This window comes from Macrobrachium nipponense, chromosome 21, assembly GCF_015104395.2.
Source record: "Macrobrachium nipponense isolate FS-2020 chromosome 21, ASM1510439v2, whole genome shotgun sequence".
Taxonomy (NCBI): Eukaryota; Metazoa; Arthropoda; class Malacostraca; order Decapoda; family Palaemonidae; genus Macrobrachium; species Macrobrachium nipponense.
Genome location: NC_087212.1, coordinates 40,747,285 through 40,763,234, shown reverse-complemented (window position 1 = coordinate 40,763,234; position 15,950 = coordinate 40,747,285). Strand labels below are relative to the sequence as shown.

Below are 15,950 nucleotides of genomic sequence, written 5' to 3'. Positions count from 1 at the left end.
GGATTTAAGAATTATTATTTTTACCGTACTCATTACACGTACGTACAACAATTTCCCTCCCAGTGTTGCACAATAATCATTATTATTATTATTATTATTATTATTATTATTATTATTATTATTATTATTATTATTATTATTATTATTATTATTATTATTCAGACCATGAATCGTGTTCATATGGAACAAGCCAATAGGAACCACTGATTTGAAATCCAAGCTTCCAAAGAATATGGTGTTCAATTGAAAGGAGTAACAAAGTTCAAAATTTTTTTTTTTCTTTACAAACTGGTCAGTGTGGAATACAACGTATAAGGAATTCTGACGATTTGGGGACTAGTAATTACTTTGGAAACTCAGGGAAACTCAAGATTTGTACGTGAAGGATTATAACATATGAATTTGGTGGTAAAATGTACTGAATCAACTTTCAACGTTGAGACAAAAAACTAGGAACATTTATACATGAAATAATAATAATAATAATAATAATAATAATAATAATAAATAATAATAATAATAATAATAAATAATAATAATAATAATAATAATAATAATAATAATATTCAACTAGTAGCAGTAGCCTTTCATTTACGGATTTCCATAGCCATATTACGTAAAAAATAACCAAACACTTTTTACAAATACATTTGAAATATATATATTATATATATATATATCTTTATATATATATATATATATATATATGTGTGTGTGTGTGTGTGTGTGTGTGTGTGTGTGTGTGTGTTTGTGCGTGTGCGCGTGCGCGCGTTTGCGTGGGCGTGTATTTTTTGCCATATGGGACCACCTCAGATTTTATCGATTACCTACCACTTCCGCCACCTGATGCTGCAGGGGACTTCAATAATCAATAATGCTTTGACGTTCCAAAATCAACGTTCCTAATAAACGTTCCAAAATCAACGTTCCTAATAAACCTTCCAAAATTAACGTTCCAAACACACGTTCCAAAAGTAACGTACCTAATTAACGTTCCAGAATTAACGTTCCTAATTAACGTTCCAAAATTAAAATTCCTAATAAACGTTCCAAAATTAACTTTTCTAATTAATGTTCCAAAATTAATGTTCCTAATTAACGTTCCAATATTAATGCTCCTTTATTAATTAAGGTTCCAAAATTAAAGCTCCTAATTAACGTTCCAAAATTAATGTACCTAACTAACGTTCAAAAATTAACTTTCCTAATTAACGTTCCAAAAGCTCACGTTCAAAAACTAAAGTTCCTGATTAACGTTCCTCGGACCTTTCAGAAATAATCCTCGTAACTGGCCTTCGGAAATGACAGAGTTCTAGAAGCTATATAGTGGCGCCACTAATCAGGCCTTACGTAACAGCGAACTTCATCTGAAAACTTTAAACCTTTACCAGAAACATTCAAACTTTCTAAAGTTACTGGTGATTTTCGAACTTTGTAAATTTTCGCGTTGCAGCCCTTTTGCTTTGGGGGTTTCTGGATAACAGCCAGACGGATTCTCGTGAATGGTCCGAAGTTAAAATTTATGTAAGTCCCAGAATCGTGTTTTTGCTTTCAATTGTCTTTTACTGTTCTGCAGATTAATTTTGCATCGAGTAGCAAATACTGAAGGCTAATTAAATTGACGTCGCGAATGTAAAACTTAAAGATATATGTCCCAGAATCATGTCTTTTTCTTTCAATTGTCTTTTACTACTTTGCTAATGTACCGAGTTAACATTTACAAAAATCCCGGAATCGTGTTTTTGCTTTCAAATGTATTTTACTACTTTGCTTATGTAGTAAATTAAAATTTACAAACGTCCCAGAATCGAGTTTTTGCTCTTAATGGTCCTTTACTATTATGCATATTAATTTTTCATTCAGTAGTCAATGATGATGGCTGAATTGACGCCACTAATGTAGAAAGTTAAAATTGCTAAAAGTCCCAGGGGCGTGTTTTCGTTTTCAATTGTCTTTAGCTATTTGACAGATTAATTCTGCATTCAGTGGCAAATACTGATGACTAAATTGACGTACCTCATGTCGCTGCGACGCCAGTTTTAGCAGCCATAAGTCAATCAATCAGCCGCTAATGTTAATTATTATGTGACGACACCAAACCGAGCACAGGCGAAATCAACTTGGCAAAAATATACACCAGATATTGGAATGGAATGGATTATGAAATTTATGCCAAAGGTCATTCAGCGATGAAACGGAAATTGAGAGTAAAAAAAGGTTTCAAAGGCATAACAGGATGAAAACCTCTCGGTTGAACTGTGAAACAATTGTTAGGAGAGGATGGAAATTGAGATGGAAGGGAGTACGAACGGAGGTATACAACGAAAGGAATGACACATGGGGGGGAGTGTTGCAGCTAGGGGTCGAGGGAAAGCTGAGAAGAACCATAAGTAATGATTACAGTGCACGAAGTAAGGTTCACTGAGGGCGCTAACCCTACCCACTACCCACTATGGGAAGCATATATTGGATATTAACTGGTGAGGAGTTTGTTGGCAAGACTAAAAGGGGGGAACGAGTATAACACCCCCTTTATAATGTCTACAACTGGCACCAGTACACTACGTGGCGATAACCGAGTGGAATTTTACAAATACTGCACATCTGGACTTAACACTGTAACAAATGAACACGTTACTTTAAGCATCAGCATCAGAAAACGAGACCGTTATTAATTAGCAGCACACATAAGACTTTGAAACATAACTTCGTAAGACTTGTAATACACTTTTATTAAATTATTCATAGATTTTTCATAAATACTTCCTGACTGCTAACGACATCAGTCTTTGTAATTGTTTGTTTGTACGGTGTTTTTACGTTGCATGGAACCCAGTGGTTATTCAGCAACGGGACCAACGAATTTACGTGACATCCAAACCACGTCGAGAGTGAACTTCTATCACCAGAAATACGCATCTCTCACACCTCAATGGTATGCCCAAGAATCGAACTCGCGGCTACCGAGGTGGCAGGCCAGGACCGTACCGATCACGTCACAGAGACGCTAGTCTTTGTAATTCCTCGACGTCATTTTCAATAGTAAACAAGACAAAACCACAATAGAAGACTCTGACAAGGTAATTTATATCCTACTATGGCTTCTCATGACGGCCAACCACTGTGGTCCGGATATTCCCTATAAAGACAGCAGAGCTGACGTCAGCCAGTCATGTGAACAAGTTTTAAACTATATACAAATTTTAATTAAAGGATGGAGGCGTTGAATAAATGCAAGGATTCAAAAATAATTTTGACATATATGCCAAACTTCTTTTGTATTAGATTTGAATGCAAAGGTTCTGCAGTAAAATGTTCAATTCTTGGACTTGAAGCCGCCAGTTCTGAAGTGGACGCAGTGTCAAGTGTGTATGTTAGTATGTTTCTCTGATATGTAAATACTAGAGTGGAAATTTTATCTTTTTTCTATGTCAGGATGTCAATTCACCAAGTTGTGAAGTCATTCAAGCAGGCTGTCAACCAAAGGAGATGAGAATTACGCTCGGAAAATCCCTCATTTTTGTGGAGATAGAAAAAAAGGATAATATATTCGCAGGGCACAAGGACTTCCTCTAACTGATAACTTACTCTGTGATTTCTATCCCTAATTACAACTGGCTAGTTTTATAAGTCTTAATTATTATCAACTAAAAATTTCACATTCGGTTAAGATATATGAAAATATATTAATTCCGAGGTAGAGCGAATTGAATATTAAAGGATATGTGCAGCTGAATACATGTATATGAATCACGGTGGTGTGTAACAAAGTTTCACTGAAACTCTTAAACAAAGCCTCGTCGTAAAAATGCAGTTACCTTTTTGTTCTAACACTTTCCTTTACAATTATCAGTTATAATCTGCAACTATCTTTAATGATTTAATGCTGTTTTCTCAACACGACTTTGAAAAATTTACAAAATCAGGAAGCACTGCTTTGCTGGTGAGCCCTCATAAAAAGAATGATACACTTGTGCAACAGGCATGAGCTGCATTTATATTATATTAATAATTTCTATATGGATGTACGTGCTTGCGAAGTCTGTTCTCTGGCTATTTATCATCATCATTCAAACATAATGACCGTGTTTAAAAACGCGTGCAACCACAATGCAGTGGTTTTTTTTGCATCGCGGTTTGTTTGCGCTAATTGGAATTTTTTTTTATTCTAAAGGCCCGTTTAAACTTTTGTCATTAATTAGTCTTATAATTGCCAGATATATATTTGGTATCTATTAATCACACCTTCTGAGTCATTATGCTGCATTGTTTTCAAGATCCATATGAAAATACAGTATGTATTTACATATATCCGGCTAAACTAAATACATACAAAAACAGTATACATACACATTTGTATATGTATACTATTTGTATGCCTGTGTTTACATTTGTATATGCAAACTGCAAGACACAACTGATGGACTAACATTCTCTGAATAAAATATGTTTTAGTAGCAAATATGAAAATTAAAACTAATAGATTTTCAAGAGACTTAATAACAGTAGTGGCAGTACTTAATAGATATAAAAAAGTTATATTTAATGGCCTTCATATTCTTATTTCAACTACATACAATGTTTCATAATACGACGAAATGTTGTAATAAGAACGAGACACAGCAATATTAGAATGAGAAGGAAAATAAAGTGTTAGGAGGTAAATGACGACTGAGAGAGAGAGAGAGAGAGAGAGAGAGAGAGAGAGAGAGAGAGAGAGAGAGAGAGTAAGTGGCAATCCCCATTGGTTAAGAAGACATGACTCAAGAGTTAACGAGAAAGGGCAGGGATACGACACTGGTATAGCTACAGCCGAGTGATAACCTACATCATCAATTTCCTGTCTGATAGCTATTGATCCAATACCTTGGCTTTTAAAGCGAATTACTTTCCACAGAGCTCATTTATCGATTCGTAAGGGTAATTTCATTTGCTTGCCGAGTGGATTAGCGTAAACAGAGAATGCTTGTGCCTTTGCATTAATAAAAGCAGGGGGGAGGGGGTGAGGGAGCAAGCTAAGTCCCTGTGCATATGAATATCCGGATAACTGAGTTTGCAAGTGTCTATGGGGACTGAGTTTTTTGGGGAGTGGCTTTCAAGAGAGCTCGCTGTATGCAAATTTCTGTGACTAATTTGCATAAGGGGGAGCGGGGATTCGTGGCTGCATATCCACTTGAAGTAACATGATTATTGCATAATAATGCTAGTACTAACACTGCTAATACTACTAATGTTATTGAAATGAATATAGTCTACGACAGCTGGCTTAAGATAAATTTAAAAGATATCTGTTCCTTTGCGATCTCCACTGATTTGAGAAACGCCCTCAAACTCTAGTAGTGTATATTTCCAAGGTAATTTCAGTCTTCAGATTGAGCGGGACATTTCAAATTTATATTTGGTGCTTGGAGGAAACGTAAATAGAAAGGATTTGGGTGCGATGGTCGAATTTAACGTCCAATACATGGCATGGTCATGAACAAACATGTTTGCGAATCTTCTGCCTCTCAAGTGTCAGCGGTAATCCACATATGCAGAAGATGGGGTCCATACCAATGGGCACGTATATCTCAATTTTACCAGCTCTCTTTCTCTCTCTCTCTCTCTCTCTCCCCAAGGAAACGACTTATTCCAGTGTTGGATGTTCTTTTTCTCCCAATAAAGCTAGCAATGCCTTACACTTCCTTAGTAGTAATTCCAGTTCTATAACGCTAAATTTACAATTTCTCTCTCTCTCTACTTCTTATGGACCTATACTCCAAAACTTCCCTTGGAATTCTCTCTCCTTGTTATGGACGTATATTCCCGCACTGCTTTTGTAACTACTCTCTCTCTCTCTCTTCCTCTCTATGAACGTATACTCCCATACTTCCTTTGCAACTGCTCTCTCTCTCTCTCTCTCTCTATCTCTCTCTCTCTCTCTCTCTCTCTCTCTCAGACTTCCCTTGGAGCTCCTCTATCTTCGCAACAGTTCCCACTTCATGAAGCATAACCATACCTGTACACAACCCCTACTAACACCAGTCTGTCACCAGAGTTCGAAAAAAAAAATAATAAATAAAACCACGACGCTCATGCCCGTTGCATGACGCTCAGGTGCTGCTCAACTATGATTAATTCCAGATCGGTCATGTTGCATTTCCTATCCAGAAGTTGCATGCAACGCTCCTCACGAGAATGTGTGGTGGGAGGTGAAACAACCTCGTGTCCTCCACACTGGAGGAATGGAGGGGGAATCGAGGACACGTGAATATTGGATGGGGGGAAAAGGGGTGTGGTAAAACAGCAATGGAGACAGGATTTACCAGGAAACGTGAATGGGTTGTTTATTCGCCTCTGGAACGATCCTGGAATCCGCGGGATTGTTGTTTATCTTGTCTAGCGTGTGCGGCAGCTTTCTGTTGGACGCGTTTTGTTTACGTTGTCTTATTTTTTTGTTCGTTATCGACTGCAAAATAGTGTAGTTTAAATCTGAATGAGTGATTTGAACCGGCAAGGAAACTCTAAGAAGGGATAATAATAATAATAATAATAATAATAATAATAATAATAATAATAATAATAATAATAAATGAATAAGAAGCGACATCACCGCATCTTTATTAGGGAGCCAGTGCGACCGACAACCTACCGCAAAAATGTCCCCCTTTTTGAAAGGGAGAATGAGGGAACTGCAAGGAGCATCGAGACTCGCGGACGCCGCCTGTCCGTCCGAGTCGGAGGCGCTGGCGGCGGCCCCGGCGTTAAAGCTGCTCCCTGGCTCTCCGTCAGGAGGGTCCGGCAACGCCCTGCGGAGGCTCGACTCCCTGTCGTGGTGGTCGAATTTGTGAGAGCCTCCGGCGGCTCCTGCCGCGTTCGACGTCTCCTTCCTCTGGTCGACGATGCAGACGCCGCTGTCAATCGACCTGGCCCGAGCTTTGACACTTGTCGGTGTCTCCCTGCCTCTCTCCGCACTCGCTTTGTCTGGGCCGTCGCTGGCCTCGGCCGCGTCGTAGCTGCTGCTGTCTCTAAGGGCGTCGTCGTCGCTGCTGTAAGGCCCGGCGTCGTGGCTGTCGTAAATTATGCCTGTTGCTTCGCACTGGTACCTGATGTGGTCGAGGAGAATCTCCTCTGAGAAGTCGGCCAAAGCTACCTGGATTTCCATCTTGGGTCTAAGGTTGGGTATCAAGACTTGGGTCTAATGGTTTCTAAACGAGGTTTTCTGTTGTTTTCGTAGAAAACACGACACAGTCACAGTACAGGAACACGAAAGTGCTAGCAAGTTAGCTGCTGCTTTGGTAGAAAAGGTATCAAAATTCTACAAAATGTAAAAAAGGTGTCTTTCAGACGTGTTTAAACAGGCTTACAAAAATCAAGGAAAGGCACTGAGTTACAGCAATCAAATGGAAAGAAAGAGGTCAGGCACAGGTTAGGTCACTTCGGAGAGGCCAGAATAATCTTGCAATGTTACTTTCCAAAATTTCAAAACGCTTCCACTCTTCACTCATCGCATGGACAAATAAACAGGGGTGGTTGACACGGCGGCTTTTGTCCTCACTATAATCACGATGGTAATCACATTTTTAAAGAGCAATGCTTTGGAAAAGGGCCGCATAAACTTTGTATTATATTATTAATATTTCTTCCTGATATGTTTTAGCTGATCATAGACACAAACTGTCACTCGCTAAGCACTAGCTAATGGTGCTGACGAACGGAAACCCGGAGGAAACTAATAATAAAGTTCACATTTCCATGTGAGGAGAGGTCACTCAAGTCAAAGCCGCCCCCCGGAGGAGCGACACTCGGGGGGTTTTCTTACAGAAGGCACAAACAAGACTAAGGCAATATTATACCTCGGACCCACGCTAGAATATCGACCCCTACTGTAGCTCACCCCCACGTACGTACGTCCCCTGTATGGGATATCCCAAACCCTGTCTCTCTCTCTCTCTCTCTCTCTCTTCGCCTTCCCTGCCCCTGTATCTCTCTCTACTCATTCCCGACCCCTGGTCTCTCACTCTCCCTCTCTCTCTCTCTCTCCATCCCTACTGCCCCTCGCCTGCTTTCCCGCCTGTCCTCATCGATGCTACCAAAGCAAATTTCATCACTCGGGCACTCGCCGAATGATAGACAGCGCCACGAAGCTTTCCCTTCAAAAATAATTTCGCGAACTGTCGTATAAACTTGTCCAAATGAAGAGAAGAAATGCACGCTAGATAAGTCAGTCGTCGGCACGTCATGCTAAAACGTTCATAGTATCGGGGTTTGGTCAGGGGCGAGTCGTGTCGTGGGTCCTATACCAGGACACCCCCCTCCCAGAAACTGACTCCCTCCACCATCCCAACCCACCCTCAAACCGGTTCCCACTACAGTCGAAGCCTCCCTCCCTCCCCAACCCCGTCCATTACGAACGGTGATTCATTCAATTCCAGACTCCACCCTGTTTCCCCTTTAGCGCGGCTTTTCCTCTCGCGAAAATGTCCCTCCGTATCTCTTCCTTGCGATAAGACACAGCCACCACAAGGGGCCTCCGGTGTCGTCCTTCAATTCAACCCCTTCGCATCTGCTAAGGACCAAACCCAATCCCGACAACCCCCAGCCGGAGGAGAGGGAGCGAGTTGCAAGGGGAAATGGGGCCGGGGGGGGGGGGGGGGCGGGCCGGTGTGGATGGAGGGGAGGTTCTTGGAAAACGTTTCTACTCTGCAACTTTAACATACCACTCCATCTTCCTTTTGCCATAGCAGAGTACTCGCTCCTTGCATTTGCTTCTTTTTATCTTTAACTGTCACTTTTCTCCTCATACTGTTCAGACCATTTTCATTCATTTTTCTCGTTGACTTTAATACCAAATACTTCGTCTGTTTCATATGAACGAAACTAGGAAATAGTTAAAAAAAAACTATGAAAAACAAAACTTAAATCTTATTTTTCCAACTGCAAGATTGCCTTGAGGGACGTTTCGATTCTTCTAATTGAATAATGTCGATATTATCTATCCATCGATTTTATAAAAACGAAACGAATAAATGATATCAAAAGGCAAAAATACACAATACGATTTCCCCAACTAAACTCAGTGTTTGTTTTGGTTCGGCGTGACGGAAGCTCCCTACCTACCTACCTACCTATCTACCCGCGCTCGCTGAGAGCTTGTGCATTGTAGGAAAACGCCGCCTCCCGCGTAGACCACCACCGACCGTTGCTGCTCTTTCCTCAGCCGAATACGAATGGACTGAAACGAAAACCTGCTCGCTAAAAAAGCGTCTCTATCAATGAGCTTTTGAACGCGGCTCTCTTCTCTCCCTCCCTCGACGGGAATGCTGGCAACTGACAAAAACAAAACTAAAATAAACTTCAGATCCACAGAAGAGCGTCAATGTCAATTCATATCTCGTCCCGCTATAAACAACTCTAGTGGCAATAGAAGGCAACAAAAAGAGGGAGCTGTCCTAAAGCGTGTACAATAGAGGTCAATTTGAATTCGTGTCTCGTGCGACTAGGAACAATGCTATTGTCGATAGAGGATAACAAACATGGAGAGGAATTGCATGTCAGTGTTAGATTCTGGGCGCAGTTCGTGTTGTTAATGCGGTTTAAATAGAGAATTTCTCTTTAAGAGGAATAAATACGAAAACCTCAAAGTCGCAGTGTAAACATCTGACCATAGAAAGCAACAAGAAATTGGAACCATTCACAACCATATAGCTACGAAAGTTGTCAATCTGATTTCAAGCTGAAACAAAGCTTTTGTTAATAATAATAATAATAAAAATAAAAAGAGGGCGGTAGAGACTCTCATAACCACAACTAAACGACAGGAATCTGAATTCACGTCTTGGTATAAACGACAATATAGCTTACAAAAAAAATAAATAGTATAAATAATAATAATAAAAGGGGGGGTTGGCAAAAATTCTAAATAAAATCATACACAATCCCGTCAGTTTGAATTCATCCTTGGTCGCTCTCTGAACGGCACAACTGGCTGTAAAATAAAACAGAAAAGAAGGCCTAAGTGGACAAATATCTCGATTCATGTGCTCTATAACCAGAATGCAAGGGAATATATTTAACTAAGAGCAATGGTGTTGGGTATTTTTCCTCTTTTGTGCGTTTATAAAGTATCTTTTGAGTTCTGACTGTCCATCTTGTAGGGTTGGGATATACAGCCTTATATCAGCCGAGTTCAAGGCAAGAGTTCCTTATCGCTATATTATATGAACTTTAACTAACAGTACAAATTTGTCTCGTAAAATTACGGAAGAATAAGGAATACACAGGCAAATCAGTCCAAACACAAGCTAAATGGGAAATAAGTATTTCTTACAATATCACAACAAAAACAACACACGACTTAGAAAATAGTAAAAATGCAAAGACATGACAACAAACTTAAATTGATATAGGCTTACATACACTCATATATGTGTGTGCGTGTGTATGCATAGATATAGAAAAATGGGTGTCCGGTAATTTCAATGCAGTAATTTTGTTGTGGTAATTTCGTTGCAGCATAATTTCATCGCATAGCAAATACATATTAGAGAATTTCAGTGCAAAGTAATTACATTGCAATGCATTACATCTCACAGTAATTTCAGAGCAATAGTTCTAAATAACCTGCTTTTTGCCCATCGCAAGGTAATTTCAGAGCCACGTCTACTACTTTTCCTATATAAGAAAGTGTTACTTACAGCTTTATTCAGTTTTAGTTTTAGCCCTCAAAATGGCTCTTCAATAAGTCTTAAGCTCAAGAAATAAGAAAAAGCTCATTGATAATGGTAGTCTATTTGTGAGAGAGAGAACAACTAGTGAAAATACCATTTGGAAATGTGATCAGGTTTATACAACTAAGTTCCGGGCTAGAGTTCATACAAATCAAGAATCTATTACAAAACGAGTTGGAGAGCACAGTCATGCAGGCAATGATGCTCGTGTTAAAGCTACTAAAGTTATAAATGCCGCAAAAGAAAAAGCCATTTCGACGCAGGAAACTACTCATTGCATCGCAACCCAGGCATACATTGGAGTATCAAGCTGTTGCTGGTCAGCTACCAACCCCTCAGCATTTACAAAGGAATATTCGAAATGCTAGAAGTGTAGCAGCACAAGTCCCTGCGAAACCTGCATCTTTATTCCAGTTAAATATACCTCCAGACTACACGGTAACACACGCAAATCAACCCTTTCTTCTTTTTGACAGCAATGATGTACTAGAGCGAATTATTATATTTTCAACTCAAAGAAATTTACAGGTATTAGCCAGTGCAGATAAATGGTATACAGATGGTACTTTCCAAACAACACCCCCTTTATTCAGATAGCTGTACACTATTCATGGCATGGCATGATGAATGGCGATGTTTTGCCTCTTGTTTATGTTTTAATGGCTAAACAAACCGAAGAGAGTTACGAGAAGCGTTTACTAGAACTAAAAACATTAGAGCCAACATTATCACCTAGCCAAATAATGACCGATTTTGAATGCGTGGCAATGAATGCTTTTAGATCAGTTTTTCCCAATTCAATTCAAAAAGGTTGTCCATTTCATTTTTCACAATGTATATTTCGGTCTATTCAAAGGAATGGCCTACAACAGTTCTATGATTACTTCAATTGCATTCGTGCCTATCGTAGATGTAATTGGCACATTTGAATTCCTAATTGATAATAATGATTATCCTGGAAATGCACAGCCTGTTTTAGATTACGTGGAGGATAACTGGATTGGACGCCCGAACCGTCGCTCAGGACGTCGACCTCCTCGATTTGATCATATTTTATGGAATTGCTTCGATGCTGCCAGGCAAGGTGCCTCTAAAACAAACAATTGTTGTGAAGGTTGGCATCGTTCATTCAGCGAATTGGTTGGCGCATCACATCCTACTATTTGGAAGTTTCTAGATGTTTTGAAAAAAGAGCAATCAAAAAAGGAAACTATAATGGAACAGTATGTCGCTGGTACAGACATTCCTAGCCGTAGAAAAAAAAAAAAAAAAAAAAAATATATATATATATATATATATATATATATATATATATATATATATATATATATATATATTTCTACGGCGAGGAATGTATATATATATATATATATATATATATATATATATTATCTTATATCTATATATATATATATAGGATATATATAGGATAGTGCCGTTAGAATCCAACGCATCGTTAACGATTATGAAAATCGAGAATTGCTCGACTATCTTAGGGGTATTGCCCATAACTTGTCTTTTTGAATATTGACGGCAATACGTAATTTTTTTTTCTTTTTAATAAAAATAAATGTGTGATTTTAGTTTATCTTTGTTTTTTTAAACAATGTTTTTTATTACCATATATTGATATGTATTAGTATTCGAAAAAACACTTTTTTGATAAAAAATTATTTTTAATCTTATGGTACATATAGTTATGTGATGAAATTACCGTGAGATGTAATGCATTGCTATGTAATTACTTTGCACTGAAATTCTCTAATATGTATTTGCTATGCGATGAAATTGCTGCAACGAAATTACACAACGAAATTACTGCAATGAAATTACAGTGAATCAGAAAAACGGGGCGTGAATGGAGTAGAGAATAGCTGACGCTTGCAAATATAGTAATGACTGGGTATGGTGCACAGAAACTGCCAATCTAGTGAAAGTATTTGAGAGGAGAAAGTTGGGAGTAAATGTCAACAGAAGTAAAGTAACGATGGTGTAAGCAGAAACCAAGAAGATGGAATTTGAATGTTCGTATGGATGGCGGAGGAAAGAAACCTGTTGGTTTGTAATTTCGTAGGTAGTGAATATAACGAATGATGCTAAAGTATGAAAAGAGGCGAGTCACAGAATAGGTGAAGAAGGAAGGTAGCAGAGTGTATGTTAACGACGGAAGAGAATTGGAGTGCCCACTGTAGCCAAGTTAAGGGTGAGCGAAGGAACTGTTGAGCCAACTTGACTTTAAGGTAGGGATGTGTAGATGTTGAATGCATAAACCAGAAAAAAAGAGTTTAAGCTGATAAACAATCGAGGGGTTTGGAAGTTTTCAGGGAAAGTAAAAAAGGTTGACAAAAAAGGAAAAATAGTGCGTATTGTTCCATGACACGAAAACTTAGGAGCAGACTAGATATTCAAGAAATGCCCAGGTGGTTGCAAGATAGAGACGGGTATCAGTGTAGAATGGAAAATAGAACTTAAGCAAAAGGCAAGCGCTGGGACCTATGAGGTCGTTCAGCTCTGGAATAGGAAATTGAGAGTAAAAATGTTTGAAAGGTGTAACAAGAAGAAAACCTCGCAGTTGCGCTATGAATAATTCTTATGAGAGTATGGAAGTAAGATGAAAGAAAGAAAATATGAACGGAGGTTCAGTAAAAGGAATGAAAGGGGTTGCGGCTAGGGGCCGAAGGGACGCTGTCAAGAACATTAAGAAATGACTAAGTTGATGTTCTTTTTATGATTCTTCTGTGCAGTTTTAAGAAGTGTTAGACAATACCCCAAATCAATCACCACTCTACGTTTAATATCATTATGATAATAATAAAATCAATCTCACTGAGCAATCAGTTAAACTAATAAACTCCCTTTTATGGTTGATGAAATCGTGGTGCGTTGTATGCTTCACGAGGACCCTTCCAGTCGCCAAATAATTCACAGCAAATTTTCCCATTTGTGAAGTATCAACCTCAACCCTAACCCCCATCCCCCAGCTCTCTCCCCATTTCCCCTACCCACTCCCATCCCTAGACCCATTTGGCCGTTTTACTTTTCAATAACGTGGGATAACAGGAATATTTTACGGCTAGAGTTTAATCAAATGGCTTGTGCAGAGTTCATGGGATTATTTGTTTTTCGCTTTAGTTTCGTTCCGTTGCAAATGCGATCATCGTGCCATTGAGTTAACGGCCTTACCTGCCGACTTGCGGCTCAGAGTCAGGTGATGCTGCTGCATGTTTTTCGTGTTCTCTCTCTCTCTCTCTCTCTCTCTCTCTCTCTGTGCGCGTGTGTGTGTGCTAAGATAATGGGCTCCCATATATCCTTCCATACATCTACTATAAGAAATAGAAAGATACGTTACACTGATCAACCCGGTTGTTCTTGCGTTTGCTGAAACTAATTACTGTCGACTAACTACCATGTACACAATTCACTTCTTACATCGACGGACACAGAGAATTTTAAAACTCGCTTTCGTCGCTCGGTCCTGCCCGGGTTTTGAACTTTCTTTATCGTTAGTGAGGCAAACATAATTATAACCATATGCTTTGGTTTTAGGATAGTCCCGAGTTCAATTCCTAGCTCTGCCAACGTGGAATCAGAGGTGTTTCTGGTGCTTAGAAATAAATTTCTCGATATAATGTGGCTCGGATCCCACGATACGCTGTAGGTCCCGTTGATAGGTAACCAATTGGTTTTTTAGACACGCAAAAATATCTAATCCTTCGGGCCAGCCCTAGGAGAGCTGTTAATCAGCTCAGTGGTCTGGTTCTACGGGCTGCTCTGTGAGCAAGAGCCCGTGCTGGCATAAGGCCAGCTTAATTTCAAACAACATGGTCTGGTTAAAACTAAGATATACTTTTTAGGATATTTAGATTGTCAAGCCAAGATCTGGGGAACTTCCTGCCATTCGACGCCTAAGACTGACAAGAGGGAGTTGGAGTGGCTGGACAGCGAGAGAAAGAGAGCCAAAAATTAAAGGAGATGAAGTAGGAGGGTCTAAAGGTGGAGCTGGGAGAAAACCCCACCGTCGTACTAAGAAGTATAGCCAGCGGCCGGACAAAACGACCGAAGAAAAGAAGCGGGAATGAAGATAAAGTAAAGAATAAAAATCTGGTACAGGTACGGGACGAAGGGACGCTGCAAATACCTATTCGTAATAACCACAGCACACCATGTGAGGTGCACTGGCAACACTATCCCCCTATACGAGGAGCAATCATGAGGCACAATTATTTGGGTTTAGACGGAAAACAAATTTTTAAAAAAATGAACATTACAGAACCATTAAGTTGGCTATGAACTTTCTTTCACGACCAAAAGGCTCGAAACTCGAAGCCCTAAACTTCACTGTGAGTCATAGAACAGAAGAGAATATAAAATTTATGTCAAAGGCCAAGCGCTGGAACCTATGAGGTCATTCTGCAATGAAACGGAAATTGACAGTAAAAGGTGTGAAAGGTGTAACAGGACAAAAACCTCGCAGCTACAGAATGAATCAATTGTTAGGAGAGAGCGGAAAGTATGATGGAAGAAAGAGAACACGAACGGAGTTATAGTAAAAGGAATGAAAGGGGTTGCAGCTAGGGACCGAAGGCACGCTGCAAAGACGCTTAAGTAATGCCTACAGTGCACCACCACATGAGGCGCACTGACGGCACCACTCCCCTACGGAACACTGTATGCCATTTTCACCCCTGAATGCATCCTCACGAATTTTCAATTTATAAAAAAAAAAAATTATCCTGGCATTCTTTCATCGCTTGATTCCCTGGTAACAATGGACAAAGCGAATATTTTAAGGCTAGGTTTCAGTCGAATTGCTTGCGCAGAGTTCATAGGATTATTTGTTTTCATTTTTTTTTTTGTTTTGGTTTGTTTGCTTACCGTAATCGTTCCGGATCTGTGCGATGCGCCTCAGGGTAAACAATTTTGCCCGCCGGTCTTTAGGGAAAAAGTTAACTATGAACTATCGATTCTGTTTTAAAATCCATCTCTGGATTACATATCTATATATGTATGTATATGTAAATACATATACAGATGCACACACATATAGTATATGTGTGTGCATGTGTGTATAAATGTACTTACACATACATACATATACATATATATACACGAGTCATATCACATTACCGTGATTCATATACATACATCGAGCTCATATAATGGCTACGTGAGGACAAAAGCACTACAACGTTACCGAGGTCGAGGTGGGTTGATGCATTCTCCAAAACTACGAATACCTGA

General features: G+C 39.3%; 1 protein-coding gene across 1 annotated transcript in view; it reads right to left on the bottom strand.

The window, feature by feature from the left end:
* LOC135197958 (uncharacterized) overlaps positions 1-7,194 on the bottom strand; it is a 501,751-nt gene extending 494,557 nt beyond the window's left edge. Inside the window, exon 1 of the mRNA XM_064225255.1 lies at positions 6,632-7,194. Coding sequence (XP_064081325.1) covers positions 6,632-7,144 — 513 coding nt within the window. The 5' untranslated portion in view covers positions 7,145-7,194. The remainder of the gene's footprint in view (positions 1-6,631) is intronic.
* Between the last annotated feature and the right edge of the window lie 8,756 nt (positions 7,195-15,950).